Source organism: Excalfactoria chinensis, chromosome 11, assembly GCF_039878825.1.
Source record: "Excalfactoria chinensis isolate bCotChi1 chromosome 11, bCotChi1.hap2, whole genome shotgun sequence".
Classification (NCBI taxonomy): domain Eukaryota; kingdom Metazoa; phylum Chordata; class Aves; order Galliformes; family Phasianidae; genus Excalfactoria; species Excalfactoria chinensis.
Window position 1 is genome coordinate 3654559 of NC_092835.1, and position 23433 is coordinate 3677991.

At 37.8% G+C, this 23433-nt stretch overlaps 1 protein-coding gene across 2 annotated transcripts in view; it reads right to left on the bottom strand.

The window, feature by feature from the left end:
- CDH13 (cadherin 13) overlaps positions 1 to 23433 on the bottom strand; it is a 398606-nt gene that overhangs the window by 294054 nt on the left and 81119 nt on the right. For both annotated transcript variants that reach the window (XM_072346191.1, XM_072346190.1), the window contains exon 2: positions 12907 to 13018. In XM_072346191.1, coding sequence (XP_072202292.1) covers positions 12907 to 13018 — 112 coding nt within the window. The remainder of the gene's footprint in view (positions 1 to 12906; positions 13019 to 23433) is intronic.

The following is a 23433-nucleotide window of genomic DNA, read 5'->3' on the forward strand; positions in this document are numbered from 1 at the left end:
CTGCTGCCTGAACGCTGCCCGTAAATTAGCTGACAGCCAAAGATCAGTACACAGAGAAAACAGCTAAGTACAAGGAAGTCCAGGTGAAAAGCATTGCAAAGGTCTTGAGAGAGACCATAAAGGAGTAGGATAGCAGGTGGTGACAACTCCAGGCAGCTCAGCTCTGACCTGTGACTGTTCAGGCCACTTTTAGCACCATGGGCTCACAGTCACTGTCTGAGCCCAAGGGTGCCTTCCAAATCAGCTCTCTGCCTCTCTAGCAGCAGCCTTCAAGGATGCATTGAATTATTTTAATATTTAAAACATTTCAGAAAATGCTATAAAGGCTGGAAAATCTACTAATCTCCATTAATCTCCAGCAGTGATCTAGCAAGATTCTCAGTAACTGAAAACAGATGTAGGAGAATATTCCCTGCCCCAGAGGTCATATTACTTCTAGCAGCTAGAATTATTTACCAACCACAGAATGCTTCTATCTGTGGTGTAAATAGGATGCAATTTCAGTAATGGACCTCCTCTCTCCATTCCCCTCAGAGAGGCTGTTTTAAGGCAGGTTCTGCAGCTCATTTGATTTTAAAAGAGGGAAGCAAGGTTTGCCAAAGCTTTTTGCTCAGCTCTGTTTGTTTGCTGGTTCCTGGGCTGCAGGTGGGCTCTGCTTGCAGCCCCTGAGCTGGGGGAGGCGGGTGGGTGGCGGGGACCTGCACTTCCCTGCTGCACTCATTTCCAAAGACTGAAATAAACATAAAAGAAGTGCAGCTCACTGAAGGTGTTTCGGCACATGAAATGAGTTCAAAAGGCTCCCGGAGGTACAGTCTTCCTGAGCTGAGAAACTACAGCACTAAAGGAGAACTATTAATTAAATATATTGTAATAGTATCTGTTGGAAGAGACTTAACGGGATCCTGGCTGCTCCTGAATCTCAAAATGAAGCCACAAATGGGAACCAGTTAAGGAGCAACAAATGCTGAAATTTCTTTCTTTGGAAAAACAGAATTACGATCATTTTCATAGATACAACACATGGAGCATACATTAATAAAGAAGAGCAGCAGATCTAAGCTAACATTGCGTTGTGACACAGCCAACACATGGCTGCTGCATCATGTTCTTGTGACACTGAATATTAACTACTGAACTGACCGTTTTGATTATGAGGGATCCCAATTCAAGATGTCTTCAGATGCACCGTTATCAGGGTGCTGTATAACTATACCAACATCTTTTTTATGTGCTCCGGGCCAGCAGAGGAGAGAACCAGGCAGAAGTTCAGCTCTATGTGAAGCTGGAATGCAGCAATGTGTTTTCAAATCACAGAGCACCATTAAAGGAATTAAATACATTATATGTGAAATGAGTAAATAAATCCCAAGAAATGGAATTAAGATGAGCATTAATCAGAAGGGTGTTGAGCATGGCGTGTGCATGGACCAGTTCATAGGAATCTTACTAATTGCCTTTCAAAGGCCACTTTATCCTATTAGGATTATCCTCAGGAGGCTCAGGACGTTGAGGGCAGGAGAAGGCCTGGTAAAACTGACCACATTTATCATGTCTAGAAACAAACAGAAATTGATTTGTATTTATCTTATGTAGCAAAACCTCTTATCTTTCTCTCCTGATATTTAATCCTTATTTTTTCCTAGCAATATAAATAACGAGGCTCACCAATTAAGCTGAGGGTAACCTTCTAAGCAACAAGGAATAAATACCACGACACCAACTCCACGTGTAATTTCTCTTGTGCACAAGCATCAGTGCAGATTACATGACAGTTTTAAACATACTGCCATGACCAAGCAATGTATAAATTATGACAGGTCCACGTGGATTACAGATGATTCGAAACAAATCAAAGGCATTAACTTTAATAAGGTGCTTTGTCTCTCTTAAATGTCACTCTTACTTTCTCTAACAGCAGCCTCTAAAAATCAATGATCGGAGACCTCTGCTTGCAGCAGAGCTGTTAACCTCTGGAACTTCAGCCAAAGGATCCCATGCAGCCCACAAACCCACCTTGCAGATTCCTCCTCTGCAATGCACAGCACCTGCAGTAACTCCACGTTCCTCACATTCCTCAGATCAAGACTGACACTGACAAAGATGAATGACATACTCAGCATGTTTTGGGGGTTTGGGTTGTTTGTTTGTTTGTTTGTTTGCTGTTGTTGTGCTTTATTTCTTTTAAGTGCTTTATCTTTTCATAAGGAAAGTCAACAAAGTTTTCCATTAAAAATACTTCATAGTTTTAAATTACTGCCTCCCATAAAGCTGTAGTCAGAGAATGCAGTTCCCCATATATTGCTGCTTGTAGGACTCTAAGCATAGCAGGGATAAAATAAAACCACAAAAGAGACTGAAAATTGAATCAAAGTGCTTATTACACTTTCAATAACAAGGCAATAGCTCAATCTGAGTCTCAGCCAGCTCTCAGTAAAGTCAATGACAGTTGTTTCATTGAAATGAAATGGTGTGTGATTAGGTCCTCACAGAATTATACGTAATGGTATATTCAAAATTGTAAAGAGTTTCAGGATGGCATCTAAAAGCCTATTTTCCTTCTGGAATTCTGCGGTGAAGCTACTGTAAAAAGAAGAATCAATACATAATTCAATATAGTGGAAAGATTATTATAAAGCATTATTAATATCTCTCAAAGATTTTGGATAATAAGAAAGAAACCCCTCATTGCTTCAGACGTGCCAACTGACTTGCACCAAACACATGATTTCAGATACAAAAAAAAGACCTGTTCCAGATTTCAAGCTGGAATCTCTAACACAGAATGAGCACTAACAGCACTATTTTGCAGAAGGGTCGGGGGAAGAAGGTCTTAAAACTCCTCAAGATAAATTTTCCTTTAAAAATTAATTTCTCATGATACTTTCCAATGCAAAGCAAAGAAGTATTTCTTTACCTAGTCTGACAGCTTTGCTTACAGACTTGCGCTGTTACTGATAATATCCATTGCCAACTCTTGATCTTCCCATGAGGTTTGCAGAAATATCTAAGTAAGTGCTAACTCACACACACCTCAACACTTCTCTGTCAAAGTTAATCTGAAATTGATTCTTCTTCCCACAAAGTAAAACAAAACTGCATGCAGTCAGCTACAAATGGCACTCAACATATCAGTGCTCAGCACTTCTTATAATTCCTGCAAGTTTTCATGAGTATTACCACAGGAGCTTTCTGCTTATGCATTGAATGCTTCAGATCGAAATACAGCCAAAAATCTTTCCATCTTTGGAAAAAAAAAGAAATATATATATATATATAGTTTTTCAGCTCCTGTAATCCTTCTAATTAGATTTCTTTTAACACAAATTTGGAAGAGAAGAACACAGAACAGTGTATTTGCATTCATTACCAAACATTAGAGATAAGCAGAGTTCAATTTTGAATGCAGAAGATCTGGCAAATGTCCTTTCTGGTTGCAGCATGGTAGAAAAGTAACTTTAAATTCAGCTTAATTAATTAGAAACAAATGTCTTTCTGAGCGTCTAAAACTTCTCTTTATGGATTACTTGTTTGTCCTGCTACTACAATTAGAAAATGATTTGGTTAACGTAAGAAATATAAGAAAGAACCTACCAAAAAATCCCAAGTGAAGTGGTATATTTGGTAAAAGGAAATATTTTGTCACATTTTAAATAACACAACTTTGAGGGCCACATTAGCATACTACATCTATCGCACTACACAACACCCTAGCCAAGCTCACAACCACATCTGGTGACCTACCAGAATAGCACGTTATTATTGGATGGCAGAATAACCCTTTGATTAATATGTATCAACTAGTCAATATCTCAACAGCATGATAGCACCAGATAAACTTTAATTATACGACATTATGCATGCTGGATAACTGATAATAGTAAGTTTCTAGGGAAGATATTTCCATTCTTGTCTCATTTGAAGTCTCTGAAATACAGCTGAGGAAGCACTTACAAAACTCCCTGATATCATGGAAATTGACCATTATCACTTGGGGTGGAAGTCACCATGTGAAATACCAACCATTCACTTGCCTTGCTGTCTTGCAAGATGGTAGGCCTGCAGATCCTTCTTTGAGTAAAACTGCTTTTAACACAATATGCCAGATGGCTTTCCTATAATCCATTAATGAACGAGCAGCAGATGATGCACAATGGAAAGAATGCTCAGAATCTTTCAAGGGCATCCTTGTTTCTTTTCTCATTTCACAGCAAAACCAAAGTTATTAATTTCTCTGTAAAACTCCTATTGTCATTTGTCACTAATAATGATCTCTGTAGGGCATTCCAGAGAGGAAATGCAGCCTTGTTGTCTGTGGAAATCAATTTACTGACACCATTAGAGCCATGCAAATAATTTATTTTTGATTCAGCTGCCAAGCAGGAGGTATTGAGGGAGTGTTCCACCAGAACTGAACTCAAAAGAAAAGTCATTTTTCTTGCCAAAAAGAAAAAGAAAGGAAGAAAAAAGGAAAAAGGGAAGGACAGAGGAAAGGAAACAGAAAGGAAAAACAAGGAAGGAAAGTTCTAGAACTATGAAATTACAAGGTGAAAGAGTGGCTGATGTTCTCCATGGAGCCAGCAGCTCCAGTATTCACCAGGATCTGGACAGGCTCCAGTTCAGCTGCTCCCCTTGCCCAAAGCTACCGGAGCACACTTCCACAAGACTCTCCTAACTAACAATCTACATCAGCCCATTTTGTTCAAGCCATCTCAGTTCTATCTAGTCAGTCATTACAGGATAAACAAAATTCAAAATCAAAGCAATGATCCTCTTATATGTGGCTTGAAAATCTGAGAAAATCCAAAGGCACTGATATTTAAATATTTCCACTGTTTGAAATCATTTCACATGAATATTCTCCTGCACACAAGCAGGTTCCAGTCTCCTAAATACGTATTAAAATATCTATAAAAATACTTATTTTAAAGTCACTAACGATGCTCATGGTTTTAATGTTATCTATTTAAAAAGCATTAAAAAAGCATAAGCACTCAGGAGAGCAAGGACTGAAACAGCAACCTCCCCTCATATGGCAAACTATCATGCTATGCAGTCACTCTTTCATTTAATCCACACACAGTTAATCCATTTAAAGTATAACAGTTTCAACAGAAGGAAGAGCGAAGAGAAGGGTAAAGGAAGGAATATGTGCACAGCTAAAAGGTTTCATTCTCCTGGCTCTATGGCACATATCAATCCTAATAAATACTCCTCAGGAGATCCTATATAAGTACTACATGGCTGCCTAAGATCTTGAAGACAGTCACAAGCAGGTCATAGAGAAACACAGGGTGGGCACACAGTGCTGTCCTCACCTGTTCACAGCTCTACCTGTTCACATCCCATCTAAGTTGGCTTCATGCATGCCACCACCCCAAGCATCTCACAGCCACTCCCCTCCTGTCTCAAAGAGTTAAGTCAAGTGTGTCCAGCACTTGTTCAATTACAAGTCATTTCATTTCAATTAATTATCAGCGCTAACTGTAGTTAGTATCATACAATTCTGGGAAATGATGCTGAAGTATAAAAACAGTAGTAAGTAGTCAATGACTAATATTTCCAGAAACATTAAGAGTAATAGATTTATTATGCAAGTGTTAAAGCTTCCATATTTCAGTTCTTCTACCTTTATTGGAGAAGCTATTAAGGACAGAATGTCTCAAAGAATAAATATGTCAGAAGTAGTAATTTCATTTTTAATAAAGTTTCTTATTCTGATTTACAGTTGACAGAAGCTGTTATTCTACCATACCACAAAACCTCTGCATACCTGTATGGGATCTCAGATATTTCTCAAAAGAAAAAACAAATCTTACAGAACATTTGCAGCACAGCATTTTCTGATTAATCGCAGGAGAGAGCAACATTGGCTATGTTGATAGATAGGTAATAGTAGAGAATTTCCCATGAAACAAAACTTACTTTCAGGAATCAGAAGTAGTAAGTTCTTTAGTTGGACTGTCAAGCAGACAGCAAACATACAGGTGTCAAAGGCGAGGAAAGCAAATATTTTAGGTCACATAAAAGCAACTTCTAATCTCGTCATTGAAGCATCTTCAAATATGGTTGTTTATAATGGAACATTAGAGAAAGAACATCACGCTCTAATTTCAAGTATTCTTACATTTACAGTTTCAATTCAATTTCAGTGAAAGAAGTTGAACAATGCTTTGAATACTATTAAAGACAATGGGAGACTTGGAAAACATTTGTAAGCACCTTTCCATGATGCCAAAGCTACAAAATATGGTGAGCTGACACACCACGACTCATGGACTATTTAATCCAGAATTAACTCGAAATACATTCACATTAGTGACTATTTATGGTGCCGTATACAGCTGGACTTTCTTTTGCAGAGGTCAGTACCGAGTTACCTGTTTTATGATATATAAAACATGCTTCATTCTGAGCCTGACAGCAGGACTGCAGTCCCCAAGCTATGGTGAAATTCCAAACACACTTTTCGGCCAACTATGCAGCATTTTCTTATGAAGATCAGAAGTTGGATGCGGGAAACCAAACAAACCAACACTGCATTGCTGTCCACACTAGTGCATTCTAATAGGTTTTTTTCCTTACATTTCTTTGATTTCTGCCTCCCGCTGTATTTAATCTTTACAGTTAAAGTTATATTTTTTGCCTAGTTTGGCATTAATGTTTTATAGAGGTCAAATTATAGTGGTCTCCCTACTGTTTTACTGTAGGAGTTGAGAGCTGGCACTGTAATTAAAATTCCAGCTAAATAAATCCTGTAGGAGTCCTACATGTAAACCAAGCAATTTGGTTTTCTAGCAAACCAGCACGCATTTTCTGTTGCCTCCACATCACTGCCATGCAAAAGTTAAATGAAATCCACGTGCCTGAACGCATTCTACAAGCAATGTATCTCATCAGCATGATAGGTAGAAAATAAGTGGATTCTAGTTATAGAATGTAACAAAAACAAAAACACTGCATCCATTTTCTAAAAATCTCTGCAGAATTGTGGCAAAGAAACTGCAAGACCAGACAACTTAAAGGTCTGTGCCACAGTCGATGACAAAAAATGTTCGAATGAACTGCAATTTGCTCTTCAGTAAACTTGAACTCATGGTAACAGAAAGGTCTCATGCATCAATTACAGCAGCAATTGTTTCAGTCTAACGTGCCTTCAGTTTCAGAGCTTGCTTGCAAGCGTACCAAAGATGTGCGGATGCTCACTGCAACTTTAGGGCAGGATTTTTCTGTTGCTATTCACTACCTGTGAGCTGTTTCAGTATTGCTTTCTTTGTGCTGCTTGCTTTAAAAGCTCCTCAGTTCTGCTTCAGTTCTCTTTGCAGCCTTGAGAGAGAGAAGGTAGCATTCACTCTCAGAGAGGAAATGATCCAAGCTAGTATGGACAGCAGCATCCCAGATTGCTATAGGCATCATCTTTTAGGTCATTCCCTGTTCTCCTGGTTTTATTTCCACTTTAAAAAAGGATTCTTAAGATTGTTTGTTAAAGATAATCCCTTTTGGTCAGACTTTCTTAGGCGATTTTTTTCTTTCAACAAATTCTACTGCTTTCCATCGCTGGTATATTTTGAGGGGGGGTCAGAAAAATAACACAAACATTTGATTAAATATGCATTACACAGAACACAGGATGAACTTTCTCCGCTATCTACAGCTGCACTTGTGTGCCCACTGAGACACGGTCAGTAAGAGGCATACGAATGTGCTGAAGTCAGTCCAAAATGATCAGGGTTTTAAAGCCAATCCACAAAAAGTTACTTTCCCTCCTCTAGAGAAAAAAAAAGTTCAGATGGTTGAACTGAACTGAGACAGAAGACAAAAATCAGAAACGCCAGCCTGCAGCTAGAAAAAAGCACTCAATCTAATACATTTCTGAAAGACGTCATGAGTTTACTGCCAGCATTACTTATTCTCAAAGAGAGTCAGCGAGATCAGATGCCACAAGAAAGCTATGTGAAAAGGGAATGTATCCATTAAAGCAGACAGCAGGCAACGTGTGCAGACAGACTGCTGTGTTCAGCAAAGGCTGATTTAAGTAAGCAAAAGGAAAGAAAAACTGTGAGTCAAAACATGAGTGTAATCATTTAAAAAGTTCTAATTTTATTTGGATTAGCAGAGAGAAATCCTAAAAGCTAAAACTTAATTGTGAACTACATCTGCAATTATTGTCGAGAATACTTGCGTGCTTTAAGATATCATTAACTCAGAGAAGATTTTATGTTTAAAGAAAGATTTAACCTCACTTACTTCCATTAATTCTTGCTAAATGTCCCCACTGAACTTTGAAGTGCAATGGAAATGGTTAGCTGTCTTTTGAACTGATCCTCGAATTAAAAGCTGTCAGGAATGCAATCTGCGACAATACAAAGCTACTCACTAACAGAAAGGAAGGAAGGTCTCAGCATGCAGAGATGTGTGCTACATCTGTCAGATCCAAAGAGCTTCCTCCTGATGGAGTGATGTGGAAGGGGCTGAAACACCAGGCTGTGCCCTCCCTCTAACCCACATTTTCTCAGGAAGTTCACCCTGCTAAATTTTGTCACTCGTGAGCAGTTTGCATCGGTCTCTTTGCTTATTGAGTTTGTCCTACACCAACAAGCCTACATTACCCTAAAAGATGAAGATTTTAGCCTTTCAACACGTTAATATACCTGAAGGAAGCTGCCTCTTGGCCTGCACTGTTCTTCAATTAGGGAGTAATAGTTTAGTTAATCTGATTTTTGTTTTGGAAATGCCAACTGGAAATGAAAAGTCTTCCATTAGAGCACCTGGGGACGTTGCTAATACAGGTTTTGCACTGCACTGAGCAACAGACCCATCCTGCTAATAATGAGCAGTTGGTCACTGATTTAGATTATTAGAAGAACAGCTGGCACGCTTCAGTCAACCAAAGCCTACACATAATTTCAAAAAGAATTATCTGCAAACCATTATTGTTCCTGGAAAGTCTCCAGAAAACAGATAAAAATCTAATCTCAAGTGAAGTAATCTGCTACTGTTACCCTCCTAAATTCAGAACCTACAGGCTACAGCTGATAACTTTGTCTTTGGTTACCTGAAACCTGCCATATTCAGCATGAAGAGCCAAAAGGTTAAGGAGAATTTGGCATTTTACAGCATACTGAGTTAGTCTGCCACAGTGGCTGTATGCAAGTTGCAGGGAAAAAAAGTGAATCAGCAGAGATGAAAAAATGTGTTAATTGTATGGATAAGAGTAAATAGAGAGTAACACTGTCAAATCAATAACATGAACCAGTTGCAGAAAGAGGCCATCTGTAAAGTCAGAGGGCATGGTAATCCGTGGGAATAGTGGATGTGATAAACCACAGATCTCACACGGCCCTCATCTACCTGTCTGAGAGCCAGCAGGAAATGTTGTGTTGTGAGTGTGATCGCACTATGATTCGTGTACATGCCTGATGCTTTAGCTTAGATCTTTCCACAAGCTTTATTCTACTGAAGCAAAGAAAATCTTGAAGGCTTCAACCTTGCTAAACAGCAGAATTACCTTTAAGTATTAATGATAAGCAGGCTAATAAATTTCACATCATATGAGTAAACAAAGAGTTTCAAGATGGGTGAGTAGAAGAGTCTTAGTTAAAATCTACAGAATGAAAAAAGCTCTCAAATGCAAACAGACAGAGCCCTGATCTTGAAACAGTCCAAGCTCTGAAACTTGCAATCTATCACGTAAGAGACAGAAGAGGTCAGCCATTAATTAACATCCAAATTAAAGCTTTTCAAGTAAGGGTCAAAGCTTCCTTTGTTTTGACATTTAGATCACTGACAGCGTATTCCCCAGCTTAGTATGCACAGCACACCACCTAACGCCTTTATGTTAATTGCCTCAATTTTTCAAGTGTACTATTTGATTTATTGTCAATTAAAAATACCCCCAAAAGCCAAGACTCATGTATGTTAAGTATAAACATGATTAATGTAACACAATTACATTTCCACATTTGATGGGTCTGATTAGGAACTTTCTATCTGCCTGGCATGACAGAGCACCGTCGCTACCAGTGACCTGTCAGCGTTGCCAAAGACAAGCTTGCTGATGAGAAGATTTGATGACCACAAATGTTTCAGATAGGTAAACCCTGCATTTAAATGCTGTCAAATACCACCTTATCAAGAATGTAGGAATCTTTGCTGTCTTCTCAATTTGATTACAGAAGGTGGTCATAGGTGTAAACTACAGATCTACAAAGAAGAAAAATCCAGTAATATCATTTCCTGCTGAAGCAACAGTTAAAGAGAAAGATTGGATGGCATTTCCAGAGAGCAACTGGACAAATCCTCTCCCAGAATAACAAGGGACCACCTGGTTTTAAGAAAGTTGCACAGGGGAAAGAACTGGGCAGATCACAAACAGGTGAGCAATGCCTCATTTTGTGTGTGTAGAAGACACAGGGGATAATGACAGAAGGAAGTCTGATGTGGGGGAAAGAGAAATCCATAGAAAATTCAGCAAATGGAATTAAGAAAATTGAAGAGTGGATAAGGCTGGAGATTGCTGTTAAGTGGGACACAATGATTAATCAATAAAAAGCAGTTCAGTCTTAGCACAATGAGATAAAAGATAACAAATTGCAACCTGATCCGAGTGAAATTAATAGGAAGGTGGACAAGCATCACAACTGATTAGTTGTACTTGTTACAGTCAACGCATATGTAAGTTTTGATAAAAAAGAGTATAAATGAGAAAATTGTGTACCCTGCCTTTGAGTTTCTCTTCCTACCAGTAAGGATAAAATAATTAACACTGCCATATTTGTAAGTAGTAGACGCATAAGAAAGAGCCATAACCTATATTTAATTGCTAGGATGATGCTAGCAATGGAATGTACAATAGGTCCTTGTTTAAATTGAAAAATAAAAAGGAGAAAGACTTTTATAGCACTTCAGAAAAGAATTAAGAAGCTCCCTGCCTTATCAAGGACTACAAAAGCAATCACTGCTACAGACCTGCTTTGCATATTTGGTCTATTAATTTGCATAGCCCTGGTAAGCCTCACATTCCAATGCAACTGCTAAATTACACCACTCTTGGGTAATGAGTATAAAAAGATGCAAGAGCATGCAAAGTGTATTCAAACAGACAATTAAAAATATCAATTCTGTTGACAGCTAAAATGAAGAAACTGTGCAGAGGTTTAATGCTGCTGCATGAAGGACGTACTATATACAAGTGATTGCATTAACTAGAATCATGCATTGACAGTCTGCCTTTGTTCAACATTATGTATTAGGCCAATTTAGTGCCTGCTTATTAAAATAATTTAATTCCCAGGATAGTTTCCAGGCATTTCTAGGTCTCTTCCTTTTCTTTTTTCCTCTGCACATTATTGATGGTGTCTTACGTGTCACTTTCCCACCAATGCATTTTACTGGATCATCACAAAGCTCACCAGTCAACACTGGCTTAACCAACTTGTCCTTTACACGTTTGGTAAGTCAAGCACAAATTAACAATTCTGGCCACATGTGTTACAGTCTCGAAGTTCAGAAGTAGCCAAAGAATATAACAAAAGCTATTCTTATTACTATAGTCCTTCTTCGCATAGGCCTTCAGTGCTGCATGCTTATCAAACACGTGCCACAAATTTCTACTTTTAACAGTAAAGAAACGCTTAAATCCAATCAAAGTGAGTTTATAAATGACTGGAAACAATCTTGTGAATTAAATTAAGAATTTAAAAGGAAGCGAAATTGCCTAAAGAAACTGGAAGTTTGAAATCTGTGTTTTAAACTGAATCCTCTTGTATCTCTGAGTAGCATTGTTTGTTACCATTTGTTGCTTTGTTGTTGTTGTTGTTTTGGTGTTCTTTAAAGCCTCTTTACAAATATGTCTTCATCCAAACAAGCATAACAGTGCACATATATCAGTACGTTGTAATAATATCTGGAGGTAACTGAGAGGGGAATTGCATGCATTTACAGAGTAACATTGTTTTGCATATCAGCTTCACCAGACCATGCACTGCCATGTGGGATCTAGATACTGTATTTACATGCTTGCAGCCATGCTGCATATCTAGAAGTATTCATGGCTTAACAGCAAGCAGCCAAGCGTAACTAAGAAAGTATTAGTAAAATATATCATGTGTTAACGCCAACACGTTTGGGAGTTATGAAAATTGCATCACTTAATATTGATTTTCTTGTAATTATTATTTTTTAATTCTTTCAAGATCACTGACCACTGAATAAGGTACTAATAACTTGGAGTCTGCATTCCCGAAGTCTCAAAGTCACAGAAATAAATGAACAAACTGTAACAATTGCTTATTAAAACATGTGAGTAAACAAACACCAGGACTGAAAGAGAATTAAATGTCCTTTAGCTAATACTTTAAGCATACAGCACCAGCATGGATTTTATCAAGTCACACCTGCTCTTTGGAAATATTACTGAATTTCCCATTAGTACAGTACATGTAGTTACAGTTTGCTGTCACTGGTGATCATAAGCTTGATCCAGTCTCCTCTAAATTTCTTCTAGAGGCTTGGACTTACCCTAGCTATGAATGAAGCTACTAAACCTGATTTGCAGAGCTGAATGAATAGTGAAGCGTTCACAGACAAGCCCAAGCAATTTCCAAGATTATAGGAAATACTATAAATATTTCAGAGGAAATTTACTTTTTCAGAAGCAGATGATTTAAGGTTTTGACAATACACACATTGTTCTAAATATATGTGTATATGGTATTTTGCCATCTCTAATACATGAAACCAAGTAAAACCTCTAGAGATATAGCACTACTGCAGGGGAACGCAGGCAGAATCATGGCAATATTCAACTCCCTATGTACAATAAAAAGCTTTCTGACAAATGGCAGGAGTGATACGAACATATAAGCGACTCTGATTTCTGCAGAAGACTAATATATGAAAATAACATACGGTTCAGAATTGGCTGGTCCTCTGTGAATTCAAATGGCTGTTCAATATAAAAAACCTTTTGCTGGAATCCAGGGGTGCATTCTAAATCTTCTGCACACGCAAGCAACAGAACCTGAGGAAACAAAGGAAATTGACTTTGAATATCCACTCACTCGTTCATCATGTAAGCTTCTGGGAATGATGCTGGATTTGGGCTCAGTGCTCATAAAACAAAACACTGAGCTTCATGTTCATAAAACAAAATATCTATCTCATCATACTTCTCTTTTCAAATCTTGCTGAACATATTTTATGTTAAATTTTGCTTTTATATATGTGTGGGCTGACAAATAGATCACAAAATATAGAAATATAGTAACTGTGAGGGCTAAGTTCTCAGTCCAGATGATGGATACAGGATATTATTGGTCTTTATAAAGTTATAGGATGCTTTTAGGTTGCTTCTACCAATACAGCAGAATCCAATTCAGTTTAAATATATGATTAAGTTAAAGACTTTAAAGTTGATTCAAATAAATGATGATTAGGGTCCATAAGCCTTGTTTTTAAAATGTCATTCACGAAGTTACAGAAGGAAATATTTATTCAAGGGTGAGATTTCACATCACAGAAATTTCCTTTAAAAATAAAACAACCAAAAAACAGAAAGAAAAACCACCACCAATAAAACACCTTTTTTGCTCTCAAATGTGAACTGCTGTTTGTTTCTTTTTTCACCTCAGAGCCACAGGTCAGTCATTTTCTCTGTAATCAAAAACTTATTTACACCAAGGGAAGGCAAAATTAAATCAGTGCATCATAGTGGGGGTGGATCTGAAGGCTAAAGGTAAATACACTTTGTATCATTGTTAGTGCGTGGTCAGTGTTCTTTGTCAACTCAGGAACACCTTCACAAAGGAGGGAGCTTAAAAGAAAAGTAAAATTTGCTGGAAAGAGGTACAATGCCAGCTGCACTTGCTGAAGGTTTATGTTCTATCCCTGAGTACAGACAGCAATCCGAGGCACTATTTTTATTGGCAGCTTTTAAATAGGGCATGGAGGTAAGAATGTCTGAGGAAGAGGCGGCAGGAAAAAGCTGCTAAGTTGAAGAGGTTAAAGAGAGAGGCAAAAGGAGGATAGTTTAAGAGAGTGGGAAAACCCGAATCTTTATTTTCCAGCTAAGGTGGCAACATTTTCAAAAGTGCTTTCTGCTTCAGAATCTCCAAAGGTGGTTTTCAGAAAGTAGCATTAACCTGGTGAACGCAGCAGTCTGCTCTCATCAAAGGTGTTATGGCTGGTCTGCTGCCAGCACTCAAAGAAGGGGCAACCACACTACCCGAGGAGAAAACCATCAGGCAAATGTGGTGGAAGACATGAGTGTCAAACCCAAAGTGGCCTCGCACAAATGAGTCTGTTAAGACATGCCCAGTACAAGTTTGCTAGTAAAGCTGTAAAATGAGGACAGTTGTTCCACCAGGTAACAGAGGTGAGTGCTGGAGGTTTGCTCCTTAGCCAGCTCTCAGGTAGCAAACTGCACAGTCCTTTATATTGACCCAACAGCAGCATCTCACACATTCTTCAGTTCTCTCTCTACATTAACATTAGGTAAACTGTTCCTAGTCCTTGAGAGATTTCCTGCCAAGTTTTAACATCTGTTCTCCACTTTCCACTACCTGTAACCTACATGCTAAATCATAGCGCTGCATTTGCTGCTGTCTCCATTCACACACCTCACACACACAAAAATTTCATGTGACCCCATTAATAATAACCAAAGGCACCAGCACCCAACCTAGTCTGCATTAGTTCTCACTGAATTCAGGTGCTGGATCATTTGTTTCATGTCACTGGCACTTGCTGTAAAAGCTTGGCTACAAGTGCTGGAGACTAAGAAATAGCGACAGTCAAGCTGGAGGTTTTCAGAAGCAAAAGATGGACACCTTTCCCCTTCCTCTCTGGCCTGTGTTACATTTATCCCTTCAAGGAATTAATGAAGAAAGACTTGAAGTAATGCATGAAGGATGGTGCAATACACTTGACTATTATTCACTTTTGTATGTCTGTGTAACTGCTGCCATTCTTACAAAGGCCTAAAAGAAGTACAGTGCCCAATCCCTCATTCTATTATTGAGACTGAGTTATTGATTTTATTGGAGAGTCTGCAGAGGTTGAGTGTTGGACAGTGTCCCCTTTGGTCCTCCAGTATAAGGCATCCGTTAAACATAAAGAGATATATACACAGAGCCTGCCAATAAAATTGTGCACAAAAACTTGATTACTGATCATCAAAAATAGCCTGGTGTGCATTTCAGTGGTCATGTGCACAGAGCTGTGAAAGTCAGACAGGCATTTTCTGCACACATTTGTGCAGCACAGAGGTGCGTTTTTAAAGTACCTGTCTTTCTGACTCATGGTATTACTGGATGAATATGCACAAAAATGCAATCACAGCAGAAGGAAAATTCCCCCAATCTCAAGATGCTAGCAATAACTCAAGCAAAATTATTTTACAAGTCCACAGCAGAAAAATAGCCCAAGCAGAATAGGCTGAAATTTAACCACAAACATAACTCTTCCCCTAAAGGACTAACACAGCAGGAAAGAGGCAAATTATGTTGCAATCTCCCAATTTCTGACATCTCACAGTTGAAATTCTGGTCTTACCGGGCTATAAATGTAAAAGGTTGCATTGGACATCATCTGTGACAGTGCTCTTAGAGAAGGGAATATGTCTATTTTATCTGATTTGCAACAGAATAAGTTGAAATCTGGTCAATCTAAATAGGTCATGAGTTAACTTCTGTTAGCCTCGTACAGAAGCCTCACATAATACAGACGTAGGAAATAGAAAATGACCTTTACTCCCTTTGAAATAATTACAAGACTCAGGCTTGGCCTTTCTGTGAGATGGAACATTTTATTCTACTTGCACAACTCCAAGCGCCTTCTACATCTCAACTTATCAGACAGGATTTGTCACCACACTGAGAGTTTTTAGTTAATTATCTTTTAGAAGCACAAGTATTTGTTTGATTTATTTTCCTCATGAAGAAATTCCTCCATTGACCTGAATGCCTATCACATTAAAATCATTTCTTTTGAGCTCCTTCACCTCAGGAGGAAAAGCCTTTAAAAATATCTTTGAAAAAACAAACAAAAAAAACAAGTACAGATTTGTGTTGAAGACAAAGAAAATATTGTTCAAAACAGAACCCATTCTGCATTTATCAGCCTGTAGATTTCATATATTTTGAATACAGTAGCAGTGCTTTTTGTCTGATAGCAATCTAAGACCTCAGCTAAACACGCTGAAAATAATGTGCAAAGTGTCAAACATGTAGAATTCAGAATGTATGAACGCTGTTCACACATGTAGTTAGATATGAACTGGGCAATTAGTACAAAAGGATCTTTCACCCACTGCTAAGAAAAAAAGCTTCATGCTTGAAAGTATATGACAGCTGAGCAGCAGACAATTCACACAATAATACTGAGGGGTTAGAAGCCTGGGAAGCAAACCAAGCAGTTGTGACTTTCAGCCCTGAAGCTCCTCTATTCAGCGACAGGCAGAATCAGTTTTTCATAACCTAATGCTTTTCAGAAATGTAGAGAGTGAAGACTCATTTTTAATATCCTGACAATTTGTCTTTCTGAATTCATTGCCAGCCACTATAAGGAAATGTCACTAACTCAGATAACTCCTGCAAAAGCCACTGGTCTAGAACTGTGCATCTGATAAGATATTGAGCCTAAGAAACACCTTTTTTTGTTGTTAATAAAACAGCAGGCACATGCTGCTGACCTTACCAACCTCAACATTTGCACTAAAGCTGCTCCCATAGAATATGGGTTGGAAAGCAGAAGAGCACTGCAGTTTTATACCATGCTGACATGGAAATGAATAAAGCCCCTGGTGTTAAAGTTCCTTCCAGTGTTGCATCTGAAAACCTGGGGTTTACCTCCATAGTGACAGAACGTTGATCCCTACAATGACCTTCCAGAAAGTTTCAAATTCTTTACATTCTTTATGAGTTTCCTAGTTGCAATGTATGAAGGAACCCCATTCAGATTTGATTGGCTGCATCCTCACTCTTGAAATGCATTTTCTCACCTGCTACTGTAAGCATTCAAAATGCCCTTAGTCCTATTTGTATGAGATCAACTTTCTATTACAAAAATGCGAGCATCAGCATGCTAATTACATCTCACATATATTCTTATGGTGTTAAATTCATCCTTGTGTAAGGCTTTATTTAAATAGAGTTTTGGCTGTTGCAGACACCTGTGAAAACCATCTGCCCAGGCAAGAGTTTTTCAAACAATAAATGCAAACAGACCCCATTTCGTAGTGCAGTCTTTGGTAAGTCTACATTCTACATTTCACTTCAGGACAGTAACGTTAAATGCAACCCCATTTCATAGTGCAGTGTTTGGTAAGTCTACATTCTACATTTCAGGACAGTAATGTTAAATGCAAAATAAATGAAAAACAAACACCCACAAAAGAAGATTTAAAATAGAAATGACACCCGGTTTGAACAATACTTGTAATTCGGAAAGGTCAAAAATCATGAGTCACTTCCTGGGAAACGAGAAATATTTATGGTTTTGGGAGGTGTTTGTTTGGTGGAGGGCAGCATGTTGGAATTACTTTGACTCATTTACTTGGAGGAGTACATGACAATTTTTGCTTCTGAGATTTTCTTTGTAAGCACGAGAACTGGAAATTTGCTCTTTGCATATGAAAACTTGAGCTTTTCATAAAAAAATACAGCAATCCTAAAGCCACGAAGCGAGAGGGGAAAGTAATTGGAATAATGAGAACCACTAACACTGAATTAAATTGCACATGACATAATATTTTTATCATGCAAATAGAGAACTCTGAATCTCAAAACCTTTCTGTCTTCAGGTGCTGCAATACTAGACTCAAAAAGAAATAAATGATGAGGAAGCCATCAGAAAAGAAAAATCGAGTAAAGAAAAGCACACCACAGTCCCTGTGATTTGCAGAGAGACGATGAAGCCCCCCATACTGAAGTCGGAAAGAGCTATTCATTGATTTCAGGTTTTGACTCAAGATTGACATGAGGGAACCATTTAAAGGAAATTAACAGAGGGATACTTCAACAGAACAAAGAGAGCACTACTCGAAGTAAGGTTCTCATTCCACATTATGTAAATACCAACTGGAGTGTCAGCAGGTTCTGAGGCAATCGTTTCATCCAATCACATCCAGACCAGACATGAAGTTCTCCTGTATACATTTTAACATCAATTGGCATAGAAAACAAACAAACAAACTCAAGAGCCTGAATAATTTATCCTCTTATCTGTATAATTATCAAAGGTGGTAAACATTTTAGAAAGGAATGATTAACTATTTATCTCCAACAGTGACTAAGTAAAGCACACTGCTTTTCGGCCATGGTTTGATATCTAAAGCACGATGGTTTGGTGATATTTTAATTCTTTTTTTGAAGAGAAACTTTTCATTGTTTCAGGCTTTAACCTCTTCTTTTTAATCACTAAAGGAGTTCAGAAAGAGTATTCCCAATCTCTGCAGTTCTACCTCTCCATCTGATAGTGAATTCAAGTCATTTTTGTAAGAAATGCTATTAAGATTTGGCACTAAGATTCTTCAGGGATGATAAATATCTTTTTAAAGGGCCTACATATCCATTTAGTGCATAGCTCTGTCCTAAAAATGAAAGTCACAGTCGTAGTACTGAAGGGTGGGCTATGAAAATGCAAATCAGAATGGCTTTATTGGCTGAAATGAATTCAGTTCCCCTGTCACTAAGCAGTGTGACTGTGGTAGGCGTCCATTAACTGGAAACAAAATATGACGAACTCTTTTGTGAGACTATCTAGAACAGGAACTTTCTTTTTATGAGCACTTTCTTTGTGAATATATGTTTATTACGAGCATTTTATCACATATCCAATAAAAAGTGTGCATCTTCCATGACACTGGAAATCTTGTTAATTTAAGTTATTCAAGAAGTAATTTGCCAGTACTATTGTCTGAACAGACAGCTACTTTCCTTCCCAAATTAAACATCCCTGGAAGAGGAACTATTCAGTTTATTGAGATATAGCTTTAGCATCCATTTGTACAGAGCCCAAAGTACTCTGGATACATTCTGCTTGGGGTCAGGAAATATATGACATATATCCCACTTAAAACATTATTTAGGCCTGGAAAGAACCGTCTCTGATGTTCAGCAGACTGACACATCTCACAGGCAGACAGACTCTTGGCCATATCACTGAATTCTGAGCACTAAATTCCTCTTGTGCTCCACAGTTCTAGACTCTCTTTCTGATGATATTTCATCGTTTCCAGAGTAGAACTTTTCATACTTTTGTACCAGTCCTGTCTCATAACTTCATTAACTTTATTCTTCTCTAAGTCTTCACTTTGTTAAATCAGACAAACCAAATTCTTCTAATCTTCTCCTATAGTATCCCATCCTTTAATCGTCTTGGTAACTTTCCATTATGTCTGCTAAAGTTTGCATGTGCAAAGTATACAAGGAATTCTAGACAAGGACTCTTCAAGGTCTGGTAAATGATATTCATATTTCCTTAGGCCTGAAGTAAGTTGCCTAATGCTTCCTAACACTCCACTTTTCCTTTTTAAAGTCTTATCACACTGATGGATCACAATCATTTTAAAATTAACTAACACAGTAAAAAGAACTGAAAAATTTGACATCAGCGGAGATACTACTTCCATTTAGCTACAACAACGCTAAGCAGCCTTTGCAAACAGTCAGAATTAATCTCTATGAAATACAAATACAGATGCAAACCCTTATGCACTGCTAAACCTGTGCCCTTTCTGATGGGAAGTAGCTCAGCTTGCAAATGGCAGGCATCGCACAGCAGAGTGATTCACCTTCCCTCTCAATAGAGCTTATTAGACTCAAGATTTGCTGATAGAAGACGGCTTCCAAGTCAACAAGGGTGGTGGTGCCTGCATGGATCAGAGCTCAGGATGTCTTTCATCTGCAAGACGTATCTGAACATTGTTTGAATTGTTCTAAGCCAGGCAGCAACTATCATCCCAGTTCATTAAATATTTTAATGATTAATAACTGAGACCACAATGTGTTACTTGTGCTCAAAGGGAGTAACATGTTAAATTACTCAATTATTTACCAAGTAAATACCTACCCATCATGATTAATGACCCCATTTAATAAATTGGACTCCTCAGGCAAAAGGATGAGTTGGGCCCCAAGGTTATTTTTTTGTTTATTTTTAAGCGTTATGAAAAGTGTAATCACATTTTGCTGAAACCCATACAGCACTGGAATGAGATTACAACTGGTTAGCCTATTTAGAGAAGCCGCATAATAAATTCATTTTGCAGGGCACAGAATAATGCAAATGAGCTATTCAACAGCACTTCTGTACCAGTGAAAGAGGCATAAAGAAGAAACATTGAAAGTCGGAGTTCTGCTCTGGTTATACTACAAGATGTGGAATTACCGAAACCAAAACTGCCCTACAACAATAACCTGTTCACAGATTTGTTTATGCCGACCATTTTAGTTATTTATCACCTAATGAACTAAACACGTTGATCCTATTTTCCAACAGTAATGACTTCCTGAAGCCCTTAGATGAACGAAAATATGAATCTATGTTTTATCAAAGGAAATAAATTAAGGATTTTTTAAACACGTTTATGACCCTTCACAAGAAGTTGCATGGAGCAAAGTTGTTATTCCACACAGGAGAATGCTGATGTGGCAAAAGCCATTAGAGAAAAAATTGAAATCATACATTTCTTAGAGCAGATAGTGTTTTTTCAGGCATGATGTCCTTTAAGGAACATGATTTATGTTTAGTTTCCCAACAGTTTGATCATTATCAAAAAAGGCACAACCTCTCGCCTATCGTTTTCTTTATATTCCACAAAGTTCTAAAATAAAGCAATTACTACTGCACCACAAAACTGAACTTTGTGTAACACCGCGTTTCTGTCTTCTGCATTGGTAAGCTAAAACTGAGAATGTACTTGATGAAAAGAATCCTTCACTGAGTAGAATGGTTTTGTGCATTAAGCACATGTGCACTGTAATCACCTGGAAACATTACAAAAGCAGGAACCAAACCTCCTATCTTTAAAAGAAGTATGAGGAAAAAGTGAAAATGTCCATTCTTCAGATTCAAGAAAACATTTGCTGAACATTTTCTCTCTTCTTCCCACACAGTCACAAACATGAGGGTTTTTCTTAAATGAAAACTTTCAGGTAAATCCCTTGATTCCAGCAAAGTATTGGAGAGCAGCATAAAAGAGTCCAAAATCTAGACACTCATAAGAAAAACTGAAGAATGACTACAGTGCAACAGTCCTAGTGCAAATCTGTGTGCTGACTTTGAGTTAAAGAGCAGCTGGAGTTGATGATAGTCACATAAATCATTTCAGGATGCAATATTTAGCAAATATTGTTACATATGCCTTTAGGAGAGGAAAGTGAGATTCAATAAGTATGATAAAGTAGAAACCAGAGACTGCTCACCTGCACGACTTTTGCACACTGGGTAGGTGTAAGAGGCCGTGCTTTTGCACTATTGCCTCAAAGTTTGCCGAGGATGGACAAGTCAAGGCAAGTCCTGGGCAAGGGTTGAGAAATCCTTTGTCTGGGGGACACAAATGGACAAGGCGGGGACAACGAGAGGGAGATAAACTGCAGATGAATGGCTGTGGTCTTTTGTAAGGGCTTAGCTCCAGGAAGATACAATAGGTATACTGAACAAACTTAAGAAGATATATATTATTTAAGCTTTTCTTGGATGTACTTACTGAAATCATTAGAAGTACAATCAGTTATTGCATACAGGACACAACACTTAGGTGCACCATCTATTTTACCATCATCTTACAACCTAGAGAACAGAAAATCTAGAAAGGAAAACTGAAGATTAGCTGTTACCTGCCCAGTCAAGCTTTTGAAGGGACATGCTTCTGTATAGTACAGAAGATCAACCTATTGATCTAAGTTGTCATTACACTGCAGGGAATCCATCGCTATCCTTTTGTGCTCCTTCCCCCCCACAAGATATACGCTTGTTGAAATAAAACACCACCGTCCCCAGATAACCCTGACGGCTGATATACAACTACAAGAAGTTAACAGGTTTCATGCAAAGAAAATACCAGATCAGCTGTATATATGTAATGTATTGAACTTTCTATAGGTTTTAAATTGTTTTAGCAGACGCAGAATAGTGATCACATAATTTAACATTATTTCAACCTAGAATTCATTCCCTAAGATGATTTCTTAACTTACTTGCATACTTCTGAGCTTTTTTTGTGCAACACTTAGTTTTTCAAGTTACTTTATTTAGGTTGGAAGAAGCATCACCTATGCCTTATTATAGGTAGGCTAGCTACCATGCAAATTGTTAATTTGTTTCACTTGTATGGTCCAATTTGTTGCATCACTCTTCATTTGATCAATCAAGGGCTTGTGCGTTCAGTTAAAACAGGCATTAATTTTCGAGCTGCTTGTCATCCAGAAATTACAAAAAATAAAGAAATCTCCAGGTTGTGTGGTTTTGGTTTTGTTTTTTTTTTGCAAGCGTCAGCTGCTATTTGAAGAGTGTTTTTAATGAAACACAGAATACAGCCAAAGAACTTAAAAGAGTTTGTACCAACTCTTCTGACTCTCGAGAAAGCACGCCCCGGGGGAAAGACAGCGAGTAGTTGAACATTTTTGAGCACATCACAATAAAGCAAAGTCTCCAAAGCTTACAGTCTCCCTTGTGTTACAAGTGACATTACATTGAGAATGACCTTTCCAAAGAAATAAAACCCATTAGTGCTAGGAACATGATAACTCTTAAAGATCAACACTTAGTAGTCAAAGGGAAAAAAAAAAAAAAATAGAAAAGAATTTTACAATCTGCTAAATTAATTAGAACATAAATAATATGAAACCGAGACCTTGGTCTATAACCCTCTCTCATATAATTGCCTGCCATTTAAAAGCAGAATGAAATCTTTTATGCAAAAGATACAATTATTGACCCTCCCCTCCATGTATTCAGAAGTCAAAGGGAATCCTGTAGCACTGAGAATGAAGTCTGGTGTGTCCTGGATAATGCTTTGGTAACATCCTACTGAATATTAATTTATTTTTATTTCTTCATTGTAAAACCTACTTTCAATTATCAAGACATAATGATACTGGAAAATATTCCAAGTTAACTTAAATATTCCATGGGTGTATTTGGTTGGTTTGTAAAAGCAGTTGTCACCAAAAATATTGGACAAATGATACTCATTCAAGTGAACATGATTTTCTTATACAAAGTGACAGTCCTGTGGCATAAGGACACGCTGTACCCTGCAAATTCTATAATGAAACCTCTACAACAAACAACTACTTGCTTTTGAAAGCAATTATTTAGGCTTTTGCTATGGGTGGAAACTCAGTATGTTAGTTTAGCCCACCTACTTAACATTTCAGTATTCAATGGTTCAATGTCATCTGTATTTACCAAATCTAACATCTACAGGAGATT